General features: G+C 54.7%; 3 protein-coding genes across 12 annotated transcripts in view; 2 read left to right on the top strand and 1 right to left on the bottom strand.

The window, feature by feature from the left end:
• The window catches only part of TAF6 (TATA-box binding protein associated factor 6), a 12,035-nt gene extending 5,915 nt beyond the window's left edge, over positions 1-6,120 (top strand). For all 4 annotated transcript variants that reach the window (XM_055292419.1, XM_063646207.1, XM_055292420.2 and 1 more), the window contains 10 exons: positions 361-480; positions 1,024-1,169; positions 1,278-1,355; positions 1,448-1,549; positions 1,955-2,137; positions 3,018-3,092; positions 3,219-3,344; positions 4,676-4,849; positions 5,090-5,287; positions 5,564-6,120. In XM_055292419.1, coding sequence (XP_055148394.1) covers positions 361-480; positions 1,024-1,169; positions 1,278-1,355; positions 1,448-1,549; positions 1,955-2,137; positions 3,018-3,092; positions 3,219-3,344; positions 4,676-4,849; positions 5,090-5,287; positions 5,564-5,944 — 1,583 coding nt within the window. In that variant the 3' untranslated portion in view covers positions 5,945-6,120. The remainder of the gene's footprint in view (positions 1-360; positions 481-1,023; positions 1,170-1,277; positions 1,356-1,447; positions 1,550-1,954; positions 2,138-3,017; positions 3,093-3,218; positions 3,345-4,675; positions 4,850-5,089; positions 5,288-5,563) is intronic.
• On the bottom strand, positions 6,014-12,898 carry AP4M1 (adaptor related protein complex 4 subunit mu 1). 5 transcript variants are annotated; one of them, XM_055292480.2, is made up of 16 exons: positions 12,223-12,898; positions 12,010-12,074; positions 11,814-11,902; positions 10,998-11,104; positions 10,815-10,911; positions 9,956-10,066; positions 9,783-9,863; positions 9,335-9,397; positions 8,559-8,625; positions 8,401-8,454; positions 8,159-8,265; positions 7,966-8,060; positions 7,185-7,229; positions 6,897-6,947; positions 6,674-6,785; positions 6,014-6,530 (listed from the first exon to the last, which is right to left on the bottom strand). In XM_055292480.2, exons 1-16 carry the CDS (start codon positions 12,270-12,272, stop codon positions 6,306-6,308), a joined length of 1,419 nt encoding a protein of 472 aa, XP_055148455.1. In that variant the 5' UTR covers positions 12,273-12,898; the 3' UTR covers positions 6,014-6,305. The 5 variants fall into 5 exon arrangements, with proteins under 5 accessions (XP_055148455.1, XP_055148454.1, XP_055148458.1 ...); XM_055292479.2 differs by having other exon boundaries at positions 11,793-11,902; positions 12,223-12,340; XM_055292483.2 differs by having other exon boundaries at positions 6,014-6,407; positions 11,793-11,902; positions 12,223-12,340.
• MCM7 (minichromosome maintenance complex component 7) lies at positions 12,380-21,056 on the top strand. Of its 3 annotated transcripts, none has more exons than XM_055292423.2 (15): positions 12,380-12,520; positions 13,712-13,791; positions 14,052-14,216; positions 14,413-14,537; positions 14,613-14,793; positions 15,396-15,533; positions 15,817-15,966; positions 16,161-16,275; positions 16,362-16,493; positions 16,725-16,808; positions 17,647-18,040; positions 18,344-18,427; positions 19,499-19,667; positions 20,435-20,544; positions 20,703-21,056. In XM_055292423.2, exons 1-15 carry the CDS (start codon positions 12,490-12,492, stop codon positions 20,902-20,904), a joined length of 2,160 nt encoding a protein of 719 aa, XP_055148398.1. In that variant the 5' UTR covers positions 12,380-12,489; the 3' UTR covers positions 20,905-21,056. The 3 variants fall into 3 exon arrangements, with proteins under 3 accessions (XP_055148398.1, XP_063502278.1, XP_063502279.1); XM_063646209.1 differs by lacking the exon at positions 12,380-12,520 and adding an exon at positions 13,423-13,571; XM_063646208.1 differs by lacking the exons at positions 20,435-20,544; positions 20,703-21,056 and adding an exon at positions 20,175-20,417 and having other exon boundaries at positions 12,390-12,520.

Here is a 21,056-nt window from a genome sequence, read left to right as displayed (position 1 = left end):
AGTCTCACTCTGTTGTCTGTGCTGGAGTGCAGGAGTGCTGGAGTGCAGGGGCTCAATCTTGGCTCACTTTAAACCTGCGCCTCCTGGGTTCACGCGATTCTTTGTGTCTCAGCCTCCTGAGTAGCTGGGACTACAGGCACATACCACCACGCCTGGCCAATTTTTTGTAATTTTAGTAGAGACGAGGTTTCACCGTGTTGGCCAGGCTGGTCTCGAACTTCTGACCTAAGGTGATCCACCCACCTTGGCCTCCCAAAGTGCTGGGATTATAGGCATGAGCCACTGCGTCCAGCCTCCTCCCACCTTTTACTTTTCCTGCTACTCTCGTCACCCCTCCCGCTGTGCCTGCTTTCCCACCAGCTCCCAAAGAGCAACAGAAGGCCGAAGCCACAGAACCCCTGAAGTCAGCCAAGCCAGGCCAGGAGGAAGACGGAACCCTGAAGGGCAAAGGTCAAGGGGCCACCACAGCCGACGGCAAAGGTCAGTCTTCCTAGGCCAGGCCTCTCTGGACTCTTGCCTAAAGCCACATGGCTATTTGTTTTGTTTCCTTTTTTTTGTTTTTGAGACAGAGTCACTCTGTCACCCAGGCTGGAGTGTAGTGGTACGATCTCAGCTCACTGCAACCTCCACCTCTGGGGTTTAAGCGATTCTCCTGCCTCAGCCTCCTGAGTAGCTGGGACTACAGGTGCCCACCACCACGCCCGGCTAATTTTTGTAATTTTTTTTAGTAGAGACAGGGTTTTGCTATGTTGGCCAAGCTGGTCTCAAACTCAGCCTCATGTGATCCACCCGCCTTGGCCTCCCAAAGTGCTGGGATTACTGGTGTGAGTCACCATGCCAGGCCTCCATGTAGCCATTGGTGAAGTGGCTGAGGTCAGGGCCAGAGAGCCCCAGAAAGGATGGGGAAGCCTAAGAAGAAGCCGGGTCTCCTGGGTCTCAGGGGAAGTGGAGGGTTAAGGTTCTTCTGTTACTGAGGTTTCTTCTGGAGCTTTCTTTGTCAGACCCACCTCTCCAATCACACAGGGAAAGAGAAGAAGGCGCCGCCCTTGCTGGAGGGTGCCCCCTTGCGACTGAAGCCCCGGAGCATCCACGAGTTGTCTGTGGAGCAGCAGCTCTACTACAAGGAGATCACCGAGGCCTGCGTGGGCTCCTGCGAGGCCAAGAGGGCGGTGAGGGCCCCACCAGCCTGCCCTGGCCCTGAGACTCCTCCTCCTGGGGGCCCTATGAATTGCTTTCCACATCCCACCCCCACCTGACTAGCTTCCCTCCTCCCACAGGAAGCCCTGCAAAGCATTGCCACGGACCCTGGGCTGTATCAGATGCTGCCACGGTTCAGTACCTTCATCTCGGAGGGGGTGAGAGCATGAGGTTCCACAGTGCAGGGACGGCAGTAGAAGCTCCTGTGAGAGTCTCCCTGCCCCATGCCCAGCACTCCTCCCTCCCGCAGGTCCGTGTGAACGTGGTTCAGAACAACCTGGCCCTACTCATCTACCTGATGCGTATGGTGAAGGCGCTTATGGACAACCCCACGCTCTATCTAGAAAAATATGTGAGTGATCCTGCCCATCTTCCCTTCCGGGGACTAGGGACCCTGCTGCCACCAACAGGAAGTCAGTGGTCAGCAGTGGCTCACGCCTGAAATCCCAGCAACTTCGGGAGGCCGAAGTGGGAGGATTGCTTGAGCTCAGGAGTTTGAGGACAGCCTGAGGATAGTAGCGAGACTGCTATCTCTACAAAAAAAAATTAACCAAAACAAAATTAGCCAGGCATGGTGGTGCACACGTGGCCCCAGCTACCTGGGAGGCTGAGATGGGGGGATTGCTTGAGCCCGGGAGATTGAGGCTGCAGTGAGCCATGATTGTGCCCCTGCACACCAGCCTGGGTGACAGAGCAAGACTTTGTCTCAAGCAAACACACAAAACCAGAATCAGCTGCCCCGCCCTTTCTCCCTTAGGTCCATGAACTTATTCCGGCTGTGATGACCTGCATTGTGAGCAGACAGCTGTGCCTGCGACCAGATGTGGACAATCACTGGGCACTCCGAGACTTTGCTGCCCGCCTGGTGGCCCAGATCTGCAAGCATTTTAGCACAACCACTAACAACATCCAGTCCCGGATCACCAAGACCTTCACCAAGGTGAGCCAGGAAAACTTGAGCGTCGTTTGTTTCAGTTTGTTTCATCATTGGCCACCACTGGTTGGGGGAAGTCACACTGGAAACAAGGGGCAGAAGGAAGAGGGACTGGAACTTGTGGTGGTCTAAGGGTCTTGAGGCTTGTCTGTAATGCCTTTTTTTTTTTTTTTTTTGAGATGGAGTCTCGCTTTTTGCCCAGGCTGGAGTGCAGTAATGCGATCTCTGCTCACTGCACCCTCTGCGTCCTGGGTTCAAGCGATTCTTCTGCCTCAGACTCCTGAGTACTTGGGATTACAGGCGCCTGCCACCACAACTGGCTAATTTTTTTTTTTTTTTTTTTTTTTTTGAGATGGAGTTTCGCTCTTGTTGCCCAGGCTGGAGTGCAATGGTGCTATCTTGGCTTACCACAACCCCCGCCTCCTAGGTTCCAATGATTCTCCTGCCTCAGCCTCCCGAAAAGCTGGGATTACAGGCATGTGCCACCACACCCAGCTAATTTTGTATTTTTAGTAGAGACAGGGTTTCTCCATGTTGGTCAGGCTGCTCTAGAACTCCCGATCTCAGGTGATCTGCCTGCCTTGGCCTCCCAAAGTGCCAAGATTACAGGTGTGAGCCACTACACCTGGCTACAACTGGCTAATTTTTGTATTTTTAGTAGAGACAGAGTTTCACCATGTTGACTAGGGTGGTCTCGAACTCCTGACCTCAGGTGATCTGCCTGCCTCGGCCTCTCAAAGTGCTGGGATTACAGGCGTGAGCCACTGCGCCTGGCCTCATTGTAATATCTTAATGATTTACAAGGAAAGTGTCTACGAAAGACTTAGGTCCCTATCAATGATCCTTTCAGACCCCTTCATCTTAGTTTATTTCCTTCCCCTTACAGAGCTGGGTGGACGAGAAGACGCCCTGGACAACTCGTTATGGCTCCATCGCAGGCTTGGCTGAGCTGGGACACGATGTTAGGCCTCTGGGAGGAAGAAATGGGGGAGGGGATGCAGTCATGAGGTTATAGAGGGCATTGTGCTCCCACCTGGGAGACCCTGGTGACCCTCCGGCTTTCATTTCTCCCTTTCCTTTCCGACAGGTTATCAAGACCCTGATTCTGCCCCGGCTGCAGCAGGAAGGGGAGCGGATCCGCAGCGTGCTGGATGGCCCTGTGCTGAGCAACATTGACCGAATTGGAGCAGACCATGTGCAGAGCCTCCTGCTGGTGACCGAAGCCCCTGTCCCCACACCTGCCCACTGAGACACAGGCGGTGTTTAGCAAGCACATGGCATATTTTATTCACCTACTCCTATCTTTGCCTCATATTTTCAGAGCACATTGCAGAGTCTGATACTATTTTACAGATGGAAAGACTGAGACTCAGGCTGAGTAAGAAATAAGGGGGCTGGGTGTGATGGCTTCTGCCTGTAATCCCAGCACTCTGGGAGCCTAGGAGTATGAGGCCAGCCTGGGCAACATAGCAAGATCCCACCTACAAAAAACAAAAAGTTAGCCGGGAGTGGTGACATGTGTCTGTGGTCCCAGCTACTAGGGAGGCCGAGGTGGGAGGATTGCTTGAACCCAGGAGTTCAAGGCTACAGTGAGCTATGATTGTGCCACTGCACTCCAGCCTGGGTTACAGAGGGAGACCACCACCCCCCAAAAAAGAAGGGCTTACAAGCTCAGCCTGTGGCATTTGGACCATCCTTCCCCAGTGCTCCTGTGTTACTCTGTGGTCTTCTCTGTACAAGGCAAATGCCCTCTTGATTAACCATCCTGCCACAGTATTTAGCAAGTTCATTCACACGTTAGTGCCCATGTTTTTTTTTTTTTTTTGAGATGGAGTCTCTCTAACCCAGGCTGGAGTGCAGTGGCGTGATCTCAGGCTCACTGCAACCTCTGCCTCTCAGGTTCAAGCAATTCTTGTGCCTCAGCCTCCCAAGTAGCTGGAACCACAGGCACGCGCCACCACACCTGGCTAATTTTTTGTATTTTTAGTAGAGACAGGGTTTCACGTTGGCCAGGCTAGTCTCAAACTCCTGACCTCAGGTGATCTGCCAGCCTCAGCCTCCCAAAGTGCTGGGATTACAGGCGTGAACCACCACGTCCAGCTGTCACCCAAGCTGGAGTGCAGTGACGCAACCTCTGCTCACTGCAACCTCCACCACCTGGGTTCAAGCATTCTAGTACCTCAGCCTCCCCAGTAGCTGGGACTACAGGTGCGTGCCCATGCCTGGCTAGTTTTTTGTATTTTTAGTGGAGATGAGGTTTCTCCATTTTGGCCAGGCTGGTCTCACACTCTTGACCTCAAGTGATCCGCCCACCTCAGCCTCCCAAGTGCTGGGATACAGGCGTAGGATGCTGCACCTGGCCCCATGCCCATCTTTTCTTATGAGAAAGCCCACAGTGTTCTGTATACACACTAATAGCTCAGCATAATTTGGCCTCCAACAGGGGCACTGAGATGATAAGGAATGTCCTTTTTTACCCCATCCCCTAGGTTCTTCTTGAGTGTCACCAGCCCTCCCTCAACCTGGCTTTTTTTCTGTCTGCAGAAACATTGTGCTCCTGTTCTGGCAAAGCTGCGCCCACCGCCTGACAATCAGGACGCCTATCGGGCAGAATTCGGGTCCCTTGGGCCCCTCCTCTGCTCCCACGTGGTCAAGGCTCGGGCCCAGGCTGCTCTGCAGGCTCAGCAGGTCAACAGGACCACTCTGACCATCACACAGGTCCGTGGCTGGGTGGGGAGGAGGAATAAGAGGAAGTGGAAGAGAACCCCAGTGTGGGATGGGCACTCACACACAGCCACATGTGCCCTGAGTCAGCAGTCTCAGGGCAACCAGGCCCCGAGTGAGGATGCCCCAGCCCCAGTGAGAGCCACTGAGGAAGAGTGAGGGGAGCCCAGGCCTCTCCCTTCAGACTCCTCTTAGTAGATGATGCCACTTCCCCCTTTCCTCTTCTCCCTGCAGCCCCGGCCCACGCTGACCCTCTCACAGGCCCCACAGCCTGGGCCTCGAACCCCTGGCTTGCTGAAGGTTCCTGGCTCCATCGCACTTCCTGTCCAGACACTGGTGTCTGCACGAGCGGCTGCCCCACCACAGCCTTCCCCTCCTCCAACCAAGTTTATTGTAATGTCGTCGTCCTCCAGCGCCCCATCCACCCAGCAGGTATGGAGAGCTGTGTGGGACAGGGAGCACCCTGGGGAGGCCCAGGAGTAGAGCACGGTCCCCTCTGGGCCCTAAGTCAGGAGCTGGAAGAGGTGCCCACCAGGGTCCTGCAGGGCCGTAGCTGCCCTGCATGAGCAAGGTCTCCAGCCACAGCTGTCTACAGGGTCAACTACAGTAACAACTTGTTCAGGCAGGGAGCAAGTAAAATGTCCTCGCCAGGCCTCTGGGGGGCAGGGAGGGCACAGGGCAAGTGGCCTGCCTTTCCTTTCTATCCAGGTCCTGTCCCTCAGCACCTCGGCCCCCGGCTCAGGTTCCACCACCACTTCTCCCGTCACCACCACCGTCCCCAGCGTGCAGCCCATTGTCAAGCTGGTCTCCACCGCCACCACTGCACCCCCCAGCACTGCTCCCTCTGGTCCTGGGAGTGTCCAGAAGTACATCGTGGTCTCACTTCCCCCAACAGGGGAGGGCAAAGGAGGCCCCACCTCCCATCCTTCTCCAGTTCCTCCCCCAGCATCGTCCCCCTCCCCACTCAGCGGCAGTGCCCTTTGTGGGGGGAAGCAGGAAGCTGGGGACAGTCCCCCTCCAGCTCCAGGGACTCCAAAAGCGAATGGCTCCCAGCCCCCCAACTCCGGCTCCCCTCAGCCTGCTCCGTGATGCTCCACCTGCCAGCCTCCGGATTCCTACACATGCAGACGCGTACACACGTGCACGTATACACATGCATGCACACTAAGCGGAAGGAAGTTGTAGATTGCTTCCTTCATGTCACTTTCTTTTTAGATATTGTACAGCCAGTTTCTCAGAATAAAAGTTTGGTTTGTAAGTTCCGATCCACTGCAGTCCTTCCTGAATCAGATACCACGGAACGGCTGGGCCCATTGCCCCCTCCTGGTCTTGGGACTGAGGACTTTTCCTGCCCAGATTCAGTCAGAAGGCCAGGAGGCTGGAAGAGAAAAGACTGTCCTCCCGTGGGACAAACCGCCGCCTTGGCCGCCGTGTCCTTGTTTGGGGAGCCTCAGATCCGAATGACATAGGCATCGCTGTGGCTTAGGTGTCGCACCCACTTGTGGGGGTTGGCATTGCCGCACGGCCTGAAGGCCAGCCTGAGGAATCGGACCTGGAGGCCAGAGCACGTGTGCCGGGGAAGCTCGAAGGAGAGACTGGCAGGGCCCAGCCCCAGAGGAGAGGCCGAGGTGGAGAGCCCATGGCTGGGAGGTCCTGGGGGCCCTGGGACGTCCATCTGTGAGGGGCAGAGGCAGGGGGAGGAAGGAGGGCAGGAAGCTGACCACGCTGGGGGAACCAGGCAGCAGCTGCTTCCGGAGGGTGGGGTGGGGGCTGCAAGTGAAGGTGGGAGGAGAGGGGCTGGGGATCCACAGCGAATACCTGGAAAAGGCCTGAGAGTTGAGAGCCTCCTTGCACCCGAGGCAGGTCCCAGCGAAGGGCTCCCTCTGCCAGTTCAGCCTTCTGCTCTGGGCTGCTCAGCTCCTGAGACAGGCTGGAGTTTGGAGAGGGAAGGTGCTGGGCTTGGCACCTTCTTGAGGCAGGCCCGTCATGCTGAGCTCACTCTCTCCCCAGGAATCTCCCCATGGTGGGTGCACACACTCACCTGACCACCCCTCGAGGCAGGGGGAGGTGCAGCCTGACATTGAGGGCTTGGCTACAGAGGAGATGGGAACAGAGTCAGCCGCAGGAAGGCACAGTCCCTTGTCCTGTTCCTCTTCAATGTCACAACAGGATTTCAGCACAGGTGCCCCCCACCCTCCCAAATGCTACAGCCTCTACCTTAACTGGCTTCTGAGGCTGGCAGCTGCATCTGAAGGAAAAAGCAGCAGGTGCCCTGACCCCGTCTCCTGTCCCACAGAGCTGAAATCAGCCAGGCCGGCCTCACTCTTACCTCTTTGAGGGCAGGTCACATCGCAACTTTAGATAAACCTGGAGCCTGGATGAGAGGGTAAAACACCATGACTCAGGCCATCTTTTTTTTTTTTTTTTTTTTTTTTTTTTTGAGACGGAGTCTTGCTCTGTCGCCCAGGCTGGAGTGCAGTGGCGCAATCTCGGCTCACTGCAAGCTCCACCTCCGGGGTTCACGCCATTCTCCTGCCTCAGCCTCTCTGAGTAGCTGGGACTACAGGCGCCCGCCACCACGCCCGGCTAATTTTTTGTATTTTTGGTAGAGACGGGGTTTCACTGTGGTCTCGATCTCCTGACCTCGTGATCCACCCGCCTCGGCCTCCCAAAGTGCTGGGATTGCAAGCGTGAGCCACCGCGCCCGGCCTGACTCAGGCCATCTTCTACTGGCATCTCACCATTCCCCACCGGGGACCTCCATGCGGGGCTGTGTGGGTGTGGGCTGTACCCCCAAGAGGGAAAAGGGCTGAGGCCCAGCCCAATTTCATTAGCCAAAGCTTTTTCTTTTTCTTTTTTTTCAGAGAGAGAGATGGGGTCTCACTATGTTGCCCAGGCTGGTCTGGAACTCCTGGGCTCAAGTGATCCTCCCGCCTCAGCCTCCCAAAGTGCTAGGATTACAGATGTGAGCCACTGTGCCCAGCCCAAGCCTTCTTCCAATTTGCACTCCATCACCACTACCACCACCCCCACTCTGCAGTGAGTCTTGGAAACATACAGGTCTTGGCTTGGGTTCCAAGGTAGTTCTAGAACCTAGGAAATTGTCTCACCGGCCTGAGCCTCGGTCCCACTGCACAGAGGGGAAGAGCCGGAAGGGGAGCGGTGAGGGGAGGTCATCGGAGAGTTGGTACCGCATCACAGTCAGCTGAGAGACCAGAGAGCAACAAGGTTAGTTTGGTCTCACGACCCCACTGCCCCATTCCCCATGGTGGACAGAATTTATGAGGCCACCCCAACCCTGACCTCGCCCTGAGGTGGTTGCAAACGGAGGATTCGATGAGACTCAAACTCGTCCAGATTTACGGAGCTGTGAAACGAGACTTCATCGACCCGGATTCCTGGCCCATAACCTGGAAAGAGAGAGACTTCTCTCCTGACCCATGTTTTGGGAGAGGAGCAAGGAGAGGCGAGGCTCCGTCTGACTTCTCTCCATGAACTCTGGCAATGACCTACTCCAAGGGGAGAAAGACCCACTTTCTCCTCACCTCTCAGCTCTGACTTCCCCACACAAAACTCTTCAGTCAAGCCAATGCGCATCTCTGTCGGAGGAGAGACCATCAGGAGAGCTCAGCAACGCCATGGTTAAAGTCACCAAGGAACCCGCCCTAACCCCAAACCTGGGTCCTGCCTGCAGATGCCTTACCTGAGCCACTGGGAAGGAAGCTCTTGAGCCGAATCTCTCCCTGCACATCCACCTTCAGCAGGGATCCCTGAGAGGCAGGGGGTCACGGTTAGAGTCTTTTTTTTTGAGACAGGGTCTCGCTCTGTTGCCCAGGCTGGCAGTGGCGTGATCTCGGCTCACTGCAACCTCCACCTCCCAGGTTCAAGACATTCTCCTGCCTCAGCCTCACAAGTAGCTAGGATTACAGATGCTTGCCACCATAAGTGGCTAATTTTTGTATTTTTAGTAGAGACGAAGTTTCACTGTGTTGGCCAGGCTGGTCTCAAACTCCTAACCTTAAGTGATCCATCCACCTTGGCCTCCCAAAGTGCTGGAATTACAGGCATGAGCCACCGTGCCCAGCCTTTATTTACTTATTTTTTTTAAGAGACAAGGTCTTGCTCTGTCATCCAAGCTAGAGTGCAGTGACTCGATCTTGGCTTATTGCAGCCTTAATCTCCTGTCTTAACCTCAAGTGATCCTGCCTCAGCCTCCCAAGTAGCTGGGACAGCAGGTGTACACTACCATGTCTGGGTAATTTGTTTATTTGTATTTTTTGTAGAGATGGGGTCTGGCTATGTTGCCCAGGCTGGTTTCAAACTCCTGGCCCCAAGTAATTCTCCCACCTTGGCCTCCCAAAGCACTGGGATTACAAGCATGAGCCACTGTGCCCGGCCGTTGCTAGGAGTCTTAGCCACCCCACCACGTTTCCCAAGTCCTATCTGTCCTCAGCTCCAGGTTTGGGAGCTCAAACTTACATTAGATGCTATCAGTACAGACAGTCTCTCGACCACATCCAAAAAAACTTCATTCTTTTGGCTCTGAGAAAGAGAGAGGATTTGAGTGGTTGGAAGCAGAATAGCCTATGTTCTGAAATGGACAGACAGGGAGAAAGGACAGGACAGTCAAAAGCTACAGCTTTAGGGTGGGGACATGGGTGATGGAAGGGATCATCTCCTACCTCCACCCACATCTGGGGGAGGTGGGAGATGTGCCAAGATCTTTTTCTTTTTTCGCATTTTTAGTAGAGACGGGGTTTCACCATGCCAGGCTGCTCTCAAACTCCTGGCATCAGGTGATCCGCCCACCTCAGCCTCCCAAAGTGCTGGGACTACCGGCGTGAGCTGCTGTGCCCGACCTAAGATCTTGGACTCGCGGATCCCAGAGCAAAATCAGAGGGTCTGACCCCATGGATCCTCCCTTCACCTGGTCAGAGCGACTGGACAGGACGGGGCGGCTGGCTGCACTGCTGGGGGCCACTTTGCTCTGTTGTGTCTCAGCCCCAAACTGTAAAGTATCCAAAGCAATCAATCATCAGGTCTGACAACCCCAGCCAACCCCTCTTCTCCTTCCTCACCCTCCTCTTTCCCTCTACTGACCAAGCCAACGCTGCTGAGGTCAAAGAGGCTGAAGGGCTTGCTGACCACAGCTTCCGTCTGGATGAAATTCCTCAGCATCTCTGTGGATGTGGTCTGTACATAGCCATAGTCCTAGTGATAAAGGAAGGACAGTCTGAGTGGTCAGTGGAGGGAAGGGGTAAAGAGGGGGAGTGGGGCCAGGCATGGTGGCTCACTCCTGTACTCTCAGCGCTTTGGAAGGCCGAGATGTAGGAGAATGGCTTGAGGCCATGAGTTCAAGACCAGCCTGGGCAACACAGCAAGACCCCCATCTCTACAAAAAATAATTAGCTAGGCACAGGGGAGGCTGGGGCAGGAGGACAACTTGAGCCCAGGAGTTCCAGGCTGCAGTGAACTATAACTGCACCACTGCAGTCCAGCCTGGGCAACAGAGCAAGACCCTGTCTCTAAAAGCAAAAAAGGGCCAGGCGCGGTGGCTCACGCTTGTAATCCCAGCACTTTGGGAGGCTGAGGTGGGCGGATCACGAGGTCAGGAGATCGAGACCACGGTGAAACCCCGTCTCTACTAAAAATACAAAAAAAAAATTAGCCGGGTGTGGTGGGGGGCGCCTGTAGTCCCAGCTACTCGGAGAGGCTGAGGCAGGAGATGGCGGGAACCGGGGAGGCGGAGCTTGCAGTGAGCCGAGATTGCACCACTGCACTCCAGCCTGGGCGACAGAGCGAGACTCTGTCTCAAAAAAAAAAAAATAAAAAAATAGAAAATAAAAAAAAAAAAAGAAGGTAGACTTGGCCTCCTAACCACAGCATCCCACAGTAGAAGAGCAGATGTATCTTCATGGGAATTAGGCGGGGGCCACAGAAGGGGATCATTGATTCTCACCAGCACTTCATCCAGGAGTTCGTAGACCAGAGCCACATTGCGGGAGATGGTCCCCTCGCCCAGGGAGCCACAGTAATCGCCCAGAAGGGTGGCCAACCTGAGGAAACATTTACTTGGAGCGTGTATTTTCTCCTCCTCTCAGACCCCTCCTAGCTACCAGGTGCCCAGCCCAACCCTCCTCACCTGGAGAGCAGTTCTAGGAGGCTGAAGGGAGAAACGTTTTCTGAAGTTGTGACCACCAAATAGAGGCCGCTGTGTCTAATATGAATGAAATGATGGCCATCGTGATGCTGAGACACAGGCAGGGAAAAGAGAGGCGTTAAGAAAAGGGAGGTGGAGTGATCAGAACCCAGGAGACCTGAGCTCGGATCCCGATGCCTCTTACTGGTCACAACAGCAGTGACTTTGGGAGACACATGACAGGTGCCTGGGCCCAGCTTCCCAATGTGGAAACGGGGTTAATTACAGTAACTACCCCGAGTTGCTGAGGATGAAGTCACGCAGGGAGCTGGGCCTGGTGTGTTGCTGGCGCCCGATGGACTCTTTCTTTTTTTCCCACCCCCCCCACCACCCCGAGACGGAGTCTCGCTCTGTCTCCCAGGCTGGAGTGCGGTGTCCGGATCTCGGCTCACCGCAGCCTCCGCCTCTTGGGTTCAAGCGATTGTCCTGCCTCAGCTTCCCGAGTAGATGGGATTACAGGCGCCCGCCACCACGCCCAGCTAATTTTTTGGGGTTTTTTTTGTATTTTTAGTAGAGGCGGAGTTTCACCATGTTGGTCAGGCTGATTTCGAACTCCTGACCTCAGGTGATCCGCCCGCCTCGGCCTCCCAAAGTGCTGGGATTACAGGCATGAGCCACCGCGCCGGGCCTCTCGTTAGCTTTATTTGGAGGAATGCACCCCGCAAGTGGAATCTACAAAGGAACCAGTCCTGGGAGGGAGCTGGCGCCCACCCGGCCCGCCGGGGCCCCGCTCCTCACCCGCCTCCCGCCACTGGTTACCATGACAACCGGGGACTCGTCTCCTGGCAGTCCCGTCAGCTTCCGGTAGAAGAGCTCGGCCACATCCCGGCCGCCACTGTCCCCGCGGACTGGCGGGTGGAAGGACTCAGTGAAGGATCCTGCGACACGGGCTGGCCCTGGGCGCCCCTCCCGCCCGGCCCCTCCATCCCTTCCAAGCCCCACGGGTCCAGGATACAGTCTTTGTAGATGAGCGGGTCCCCCTTGGAGGACAGAATGAAGAACTGGGAAATCATGGCCGTTCTGGAGAGTAGACAAGAAGACAGCGAAAGTCGGGCCTGCCCCGCCCTGAGGCCCCGGAACAAAAGAACGCGCGTGCCCTGGCCCTTTAAGAGCGACTCTCCTCCCCCCGCGCCACCTCGGACCGCGGGAAACCCGGCGCCCGCCCTACCCCGCCCGGAGATTCCCTTCCGACGCCCGCACCGCCTTCCCGTCACTCATTCCAGGCCTGCCCGGTGATTGGCTTGCGGCTAGCGGGAGGGGGAGAGAGGGCCGGCTTCTCCGATTGGCCCGCACGCAGTGGCGCCGGTCACGTGGGGGGCGACGTTTCGCGCCAATTTCGGTTGGCCGGCCACAGTCCACCGCGCGGGCGTTCTCAGCTTCCCCAGGAGCAAGACCTCTGAGCCCGCCAAGCGCTGCCGCACGGGCCTCGGCAGCGATGGCACTGAAGGACTACGCACTAGAGAAAGGTACGGGTCTACGAGCCTGGGAGGGCGTCCTGCGCGGGGAGCCTCCCGAGGAATACCTGTTGGTATGAGCTGGGGTCTTGGGGGACCGGGGTCGGCGGGTTCTGGGGTGCGCAAGGCCAGAGGCAGGTTCGGGCTGCGGCCTGGCTAAGGCCCACGCGGCCTGGGAAGTGCGCGGGGGGCATCGATGTTGAAGAAATGCTAGTAATCCCACCTGGTAAAAGTATTAGGGTCGTGGGGTTGGGGGCTTGGGGGGCGCTAATCCGGCTGGGGGCTGCATAGGGAAGAGTCGCGCCCAGGACCTCAGGGGACTCTTAAGGGCTCTGGGCCCCCGGGCCAGCTTTCCTCCGCGCTTTTGGGTATTCCCAGGTTCCCGCGTCCTCCCGAGGCGCGCGGCGGCCCCGGGGGCGGGCAGGCCGGGGCCGCTGCGCGCCAGGATTGGCCGTTTGAGGCCGCCCTCCGAGCGGAAGTGGAGCCGGGCGGAAGTGGCGCGACGCGGCTGGAGGAGTGTCGTGTAAACAGTGTCCTTCCGCGCAGCGGCCTCGGAGAGAGCTGCGGCCCGTGGGGGCGTGCCTGGGATCCAGGAGCTTCGCTCGGGCCCTGGAAAGGCGGCAGTGGGCTGGGATCGCGGTAACCCTGGGCGTGCTGGCCAATGGCTGGACTGGCTCCCACCCTGGGCGGAGGAATCCCGAGCTGTGAAGCGGTTGGAATCCGGGCCCATGTGCTTCTTTGTTTACTAAGAGCGGAAGCGCTAGCGGGAGCGGGGGTGGGGTGCGGTACCCGCCTGGTGGCAGAAGTCCCGGCGAAATCGGGGGCTCAGGGGACCCAAAGAAGGCCGGGGATCATAGGGGTGGAAAGAAAGCTGAGAACCTTGAGACTGGAGTGTGGGGGGGCCAATGGGGAAGGGCGATAGGATTTTAAACTAAAGTAGGGACCGGAATTCCCCTGGGGAGAAGATGTTGGATCGCCCTGTGCACTGCCACGGGCTCTTTATTCTTCGCTGGTTAAAAACAGACTTCTGAAAAAGAGTTATGCCCACTTTGGGGAGAATTCGGTAGGTTTATTTAAATGCTCATATTATTAATTAGTTCATAGGCTATGTTTTAAGCGAAAATAGGTATCTAAGATTTCTATCGGATGGGCGGTAATGTGTCTTAAAGTTTGTGTCTTATGATTTTACGTTTCATGTTACAGAAAAGGTTAAGAAGTTCTTACAAGAGTTCTACCAGGATGATGAACTTGGGAAGAAGCAGTTCAAGTATGGGAACCAGTTGGTAAGTCTAAGATTGGGTAAAGGGAATGGGGAGCGGGGTGCTTAAGGAGCCATAAGCAGCAGCTTGGCTTGTTTTATTAAAGACATAACAAATAGAGGGTTTGAGAGCTGAGAAGCGAGTATCGTTTTGTGTGGCGCTGTGTTCTCCCCTGTGGATGCCCAGAGCCGGTGCTGAGTTCTCAGTGATGCATTTTCACATATGAACACTGGTGAACAAGGTGAATGTGGCTCTGAGGTGTTTCTGTCTCTTCCCCACCTGAGGTTCGGCTGGCTCATCGGGAACAGGTGGCTCTGTATGTGGACCTGGACGACGTAGCCGAGGATGACCCCGAGTTGGTGGACTCAATTTGTGAGAATGCCAGGCGCTACGCAAAGCTCTTTGCTGATGCCATACAAGAGCTGCTGCCTCAGTACAAGGAGAGGGAAGTGAGTGGCTAGAGAACAATAGCAAACAAAGGGCGAGGCGTTTAAGCTTCTGTAGAGAGGCTGCTCAGATACTGATGTTTTCTGAGCAGGCAGAAAGGAGGGGCACTTCTGCCAGGTGTGCTCTGTGCTCTCCTTTTCCCATCTTGTCGCTTTTTTTTTTGCTTTTTTTTTTTTTTTTTTTGTCCTTCTCTTTTAGGTGGTAAATAAAGATGTCCTGGACGTTTACATTGAGCATCGGCTGATGATGGAGCAGCGGAGTCGGGACCCTGGAATGGCCCGAAACCCCCAGAACCAGTACCCTGCTGAACTCATGCGCAGATTGTGAGTGGTCTCTGTTGGGAAGGATGTAGGGATTGGTTCTCCAGGATCTTGTCTGTGAGTGTTTTCTCTCTTTAGTGAGCTGTATTTTCAAGGCCCAAGCAGCAACAAGCCTCGTGTGATCCGGGAAGTGCGGGCTGACTCTGTGGGGAAATTGGTGACTGTGCGTGGAATCGTCACTCGTGTCTCTGAAGTCAAACCCAAGATGGTGGTGGCTACTTACACTTGTGACCAGTGTGGGGCAGAGACCTACCAGCCGGTACGTGTGGAGCAAGGAGCAGGAAAGCACTTACCCATTAGTCGTTTTGTAGAGATTAATTTGATCCTGTGATGCCTATTGTTTTATTTGGTTGTAAAAGTTGCGGCCGGGCGCGGTGGCTCAAGTCTGTAATCCCAGCACTTTGGGAGGCCGAGGCGGGCGGATCACGAGGTCAGGAGATCGAGACCATCCTGGCTAACATGGTGAAACCCCGTCTCTACTAGAAATGCAAAAAATTAGTCGGGCGTGTTGGTGGGCGCCTGTAGTCCCAGCTACTCGGGAAGCTGAGGCAGGAGAGTGGCATGAACCCGGGAGGCAGAGCTTGCAGTGAGCCGAGATCGTGCCACTGCACTCCAGCCTGGGGGACAGAGCGAGACTCCATCTCAAAAAAAAAAAAAAGTTGCGTGTGTGTTCGCCTTTCATTCTTGGGTATGTAGTGGTCTTTCTACCTATTTTCTGGGTGTTGTTGACCCAGAGTAAGTTCAGAGGGTTCTTGACACTTCCAAGATGTCTGCCACGAAGAGAAAATGTGATTCAAAGGACCGACCCAATGGGGCTCTTTTCCTTCTGACTTCTTTGGTGCTTCTGTTCTCACATCCTAGATCCAGTCTCCCACTTTCATGCCTCTGATCATGTGCCCAAGCCAGGAGTGCCAAACCAACCGCTCAGGAGGGCGGCTGTATCTGCAGACACGGGGCTCCAAATTTATCAAATTCCAGGAGATGAAGATGCAAGAACATGTGAGTTTGGGGTACGTGGCCCTGGGCAGGTGGATCGGGAGTCCACTTGAATCCTGTAGTCACTTGTGGAATGGCAGGAAGAACAACAAAAGAGGGAAGTGCAGGAGGGAGGTGGAACTAGAATTTCCTGAGAGCCTTGGGAAGGGGAAAGGAGGTCTCAGCACCCCTCCTGTGGGCTTGTCTGTGGCTGGGTAGCCTGGGAGCCTTTGAGTGGGATGCCTAGAGAGGGAAGGTTGGGTCTTTGTCCATTTCTCCTAGCCTTATGTGCCCTTCCCTCCCCTAGAGTGATCAAGTGCCTGTGGGAAATATCCCTCGTAGTATCACGGTGCTGGTAGAAGGAGAGAACACAAGGATTGCCCAGCCTGGAGACCATGTCAGCGTCACTGGTATCTTCTTGCCAATCCTGCGCACTGGGTTCCGACAGGTGGTACAGGTAAGGAAGAGTTTGACATGAGGAATGGATCATCCCCTTTTCCCTCACCTACTTATTCTACCCACACAGAGAAAAGTGAGCAGCAAAACCCCAAACAAAACAGAACCCAGGGATTTGTCAAGAAATTGTTGGGGAATCCAGTGATGGGCAAGTTGAAGGGATTCCATCTGTATCCTGGCATTTTCCTGCCCAAGGGTTTACTCTCAGAAACCTACCTGGAAGCCCATCGGATTGTGAAGATGAACAAGAGTGAGGATGATGAGTCTGGGGCTGGAGAGCTCAGCAGGGAGGAGCTGAGACAGATTGCAGGTGAGGGGCAGGGGAGAGAGGAAATTCCGTTTACATCCTAGCTCCCTTTTCGCCCAGAAAATACAACCATCTTAACTTCTCTACAGAGGAGGATTTCTACGAAAAGCTGGCAGCTTCAATCGCCCCAGAAATATATGGGCACGAAGATGTGAAGAAGGCACTGCTGCTCCTGCTAGTGGGGGGTGTGGACCAGTCTCCTCGAGGCATGAAAATCCGGGGTAAGAAGAAAAAAGGGAGAGGCTCAGGGTGGATGAAGTCATTTAGGAAGAAAAAAGGATGACAAGTATCCCTGTAGGTCACAGTATAAGAGTGGACATCTTGCCTTCATGGACACAGGGAGGGCTTAGAAATAGTGCTGGGTGTTAGGGGGAGGCAGAACTCAAAATTGCTCTGTTGTTGGCCAAGCATTGGGAGAAGAGTCATTCCAGAGCGGCCTTCTCTTCCTCCAGGCAACATCAATATCTGTCTGATGGGGGATCCTGGTGTGGCCAAGTCTCAGCTCCTGTCGTACATCGATCGGCTGGCCCCCCGCAGTAAGTAGTTGGGCTTTGGGAGAGGTGAATATAGTGACAGACAGGACCACAGTGTTTATTCAAAAAGTAGGGGTGCATGGTGGCTCCCGCCTGTAATCCCAGTGCTCTGAGAGGCTGAGGCAGGAGAATCATTTGAGACCAGGATTTTGAGACCGCCTCTATGTCTACTAAAAAGTTTTTTTGTTTGTTTGGGTGTTGTTTTTTTTTTGTTGTTGTTGTTTGTTTTTTTTTTTTTGAGACGGAGTCTCAGTCACCCAGACTGGAGTGCAATGGCATGGTCTCGCCTCACTGCAATCTCTGCCTCCCAGGTTCAAGCAATTATTCTGCCTCGGCCTCCCGAGTAGCTGGGACTACAGGCGTGTGCCACCACACTTGGCCACTTTTTGTATTTTTAGTAGAGACAGAGTTTTACTGTGTTGGGCAGGCTGGTCTTGAACTCCTGACTTTGTGATCTGCCTACCTTGGCCTCGGCCTCTGAAAGTGCTGGGATTAGAGGAGTGAGCCACTGCGCCCGGCCTCTACTAAAAAGTTTTAAAGATTAGTTGGGTGTGGTAGTGAGTGCCTATAGTCTCAGCTACTTGGGAGGCTGAGGCCGGAGGATGGCTTGAGCCCAGGAGCGAAGGTTTCAGTGAGCCACAATTGTGCTCTGAAGAGAACCAGTGGGAGGAGAAGGGGGACATTGCCAGTGCCCCACAGATCCTCGAGCGTCTCAAGAAGGCCTAGTGGAGGGAGTGGAATGGTCCCAGTGCAGGCCCCGCCTCCCTGGCCCGTTTGTTGTCTTTTGCTTGTTCCCTTTCTTGTTCTTTTTCTCTTATGGTCCTTATTTCTTTTCTTCCAGGCCAGTACACAACAGGCCGGGGCTCCTCGGGAGTGGGGCTTACCGCAGCTGTGCTGAGAGACTCCGTGAGCGGAGAACTGACCTTAGAGGGTGGGGCCCTGGTGCTGGCTGACCAGGGTGTGTGCTGCATTGATGAGTTCGACAAGATGGCCGAGACCGACCGCACAGCTATCCACGAGGTCATGGAGCAGCAGACCATCTCCATTGCCAAGGCCGGCATTCTCACCACACTCAATGCCCGCTGCTCCATCCTGGCTGCCGCCAACCCTGCCTATGGGCGCTACAACCCTCGCCGCAGCCTGGAGCAGAACATACAGCTGCCTGCTGCACTGCTCTCCCGGTTTGACCTCCTCTGGTTGATTCAGGACCGGCCTGACCGAGACAATGACCTACGGTGAATGAAGCTCAACACCCAAAGAGAGGTCCCCTGTAATGATCTGTGTAGGGAGGAGGAGAGGTGAATCAGAAAACAAATTCCATGCTCCTGGAAACCCCAGAGCCTCCCCTTTGCAGTAGGGGCTGGTCCACGGTTCTCAGGGAAATGGTGGATTGGGGCTGAAATGCTGATGAGGATTTCCCGGGAAAGCTTGTCCCTCCTACACTGTGAGGAAGTGGCAGAGCCAAAGGAGGGACACCTAAGAGGACATGGGTGTGTAGCCCTAAAAAGGGTGTTTCTTCTCACCTTCCCTCTGTCCAGGTTGGCCCAGCACATCACCTATGTGCACCAGCACAGCCGGCAGCCCCCCTCCCAGTTTGAACCTCTGGACATGAAGCTCATGAGGTAGGAGAGCTGGGTGCAGATGGGCAAACGTTGTTGGCGTGGGCCATGCGAGCCTCCTGAAAAAGTGCTTATTAGTCTTAGGATGTGTGTTTTTCACACCACCACTTCCCGCTACAGACATGGTCCAGAGCCTCAGATCAGCTTTTAAGTGGAAAGTTCCACACTTCATATGATAGGGACACAGGAAACTTTGTTTCCTACACGATTTATTTTTTTTTTTTTTTGAGACGAAGTCTTGCTCTGTCACCCAGGCTGGAGTGTAGTGGCGTGATCTCAGCTCTCTGCAACCTCTGCCTCCCAGGTTCAAGTGATTCTCCTGCCTCAGCCTCCTGAGTAGCTGGGATTACAGGCGCACAGCACCACGCCTGGCTAATTTTTTGTATTTTAGTAGAGAGCGGTTTCACCATGTTGTCCAGGATGCCCGCCTCTGCCTCCCAAAGTGCTGGGATTACAGGCATGAGCCACTGCGCCTGGCCCACAAAAATATTTTTAATAAAATTACCTTCAGGTTATGTATATCAATTGTATATGAAATAGAGGTAAATTTCATGTTTAGACTGGAGTCCCATCCCCAAGCTATCTCATTATGTATATGCAAATACTCCAAAATTTGAAGTTTAAAACACCTGCTCCCAGGCATTCTGGATGATAATCTCTATCTCTCTCGCTATTTCCCCATGAGCCTCCAGTGTTCCTTCAGGTTTTTACTCCCTTTTAAATATTCTGTAAACAATTCTCTCTAAATAAAATATGTCTGTTTTGCCATGTCATGCGCTCAGAGGAGGGGTCTGGATCCTCTCTTAATGACAGACGGATTTGTCTTACAAAGGCCATTTTCCCAAAAAAAAACAGGAAATAACTTGGAGGATACTGGGGGGCTATACATTTGGCGAAATATATCAGTGATATTCAAGCCGAGCAAATAATCACCCACTAATTTGTTTTTTCCACTTAAAATTCCTGGAGGGGACCATGTTAAATGGGGAGCCCTGGTACAGAAAACAATATGGACTCATATTCACTCCCTTCCCCATCTCCCTCTTCTGCTTCCCCATGAACCTTCCCCCACAGGCGTTACATAGCCATGTGCCGCGAGAAGCAGCCCACAGTGCCAGAGTCTCTGGCTGACTACATCACAGCAGCGTACGTGGAGATGAGGCGAGAGGCTTGGGCTAGTAAGGATGCCACCTATACTTCTGCCCGGACCCTACTGGCTATCCTGCGCCTTTCCACTGCTCTGGTAAGTGCCCAAATTGCTGGAGGGCCATCTGTTTTGACTCTTAAAGGGGCAGCTCCTTACCGTGCTCTCATCGCCGCCTCCCTCCCTCCCGCTCCAGCCCTGCCGGGGCTAAAGTGCTGACAGTGCAGATAGTGGTCCTCTCCGTGCTACCGCACTGTGGGTACTTGCTGCTCCAGCAGGGCACGCACAGCGTCCGTGGAGGGAAAGGCCTTTTCCCCACTTCTTAACCTTCACTGGGGGTGGTTGGGGTCTGTTTCACTCCCTGTGTCCTAGATCCTGTACTACAGACCTTCCTTTCTGTCCTCCCATCTTGGACCTCAGTCCTGGGGGCTCCAAAGTGCTGTTCGTGCAGGTAGTGTGATTACCCGACCTACTGCTGAGCTAGCACTTCCCGAGCCCCCGGGACACGTTCTCTCTGCCAATTGTCTTCTTGGCTGAGCTCCCCAAGCTCCATCTGTCATGCTGGGGAGCCCAGTGGAGTTCAAAAGGGTCTGGTCTCCCTCACAGGACAGCTGAACTCCGGGACTGGCCAGTGTTGAGAGGCGGAGACTTGGGCAATTGCTGGACGCTGCCCTGGGCATTGCACTTGTCTCGGTCTGACAGTGCCGGCCCAACACTGCGGATGCTGGGGGGAGGGGGGACTCCACTCCTGTTTTGTGAGTAGGCGACCCATGGACAGCCCAGCCTTAAAGCCAGAACAAGGGTGTCCCCTGACCTCGTTCCACTGCCCTCCTCCCGTTCCCATCTCTCCCCTACCTTCCCCTTAGGCGCGTCTGAGAATGGTGGACGTGGTGGAGAAAGAAGATGTGAATGAAGCCATCAGGCTAATGGAGATGTCAAAGGACTCTCTTCTAGGAGACAAGGGGCAGACAGCTAGGTGAGTGGTTTAGTGAAGGACGAAGCTGCGTCACTTTGGCTTCTGTGTGTCCATGTGTCTGAGGTTGGCCTCAATTCTAACACTGGCCGCCATTGTTCTGTTGATGTCGAGCATTCCTGTTTGTACCCTGACCTTACACACCCACTCATTTCCTTCAGGACTCAGAGGCCAGCAGATGTGATATTTGCCACCGTCCGTGAACTGGTCTCAGGGGGCCGAAGTGTCCGGTTCTCTGAGGCAGAGCAGCGCTGCATATCTCGCGGCTTCACACCCGCCCAGTTCCAGGTGGCTCTGGATGAATACGAGGAGCTCAACGTCTGGCAGGTCAATGCTTCCCGGACACGGATCACTTTTGTCTGATTCCAGCCTGCTTGCAACCCTGGGGTCCTCTTGTTCCCTACTGGCCTGCCCCTTGGGAAGGGGCAGTGATGCCTTTGAGGGGAAGGAGGAGCCCCTCTTTCTCCCATGCTGCACTTATTCCTTTTGCTAATAAAAGTGTTTGTAGATTGTCA

Source organism: Symphalangus syndactylus, chromosome 9, assembly GCF_028878055.3.
Source record: "Symphalangus syndactylus isolate Jambi chromosome 9, NHGRI_mSymSyn1-v2.1_pri, whole genome shotgun sequence".
NCBI lineage: Eukaryota > Metazoa > Chordata > Mammalia > Primates > Hylobatidae > Symphalangus > Symphalangus syndactylus.
This window is presented reverse-complemented; position numbering and strand designations above follow the sequence as displayed.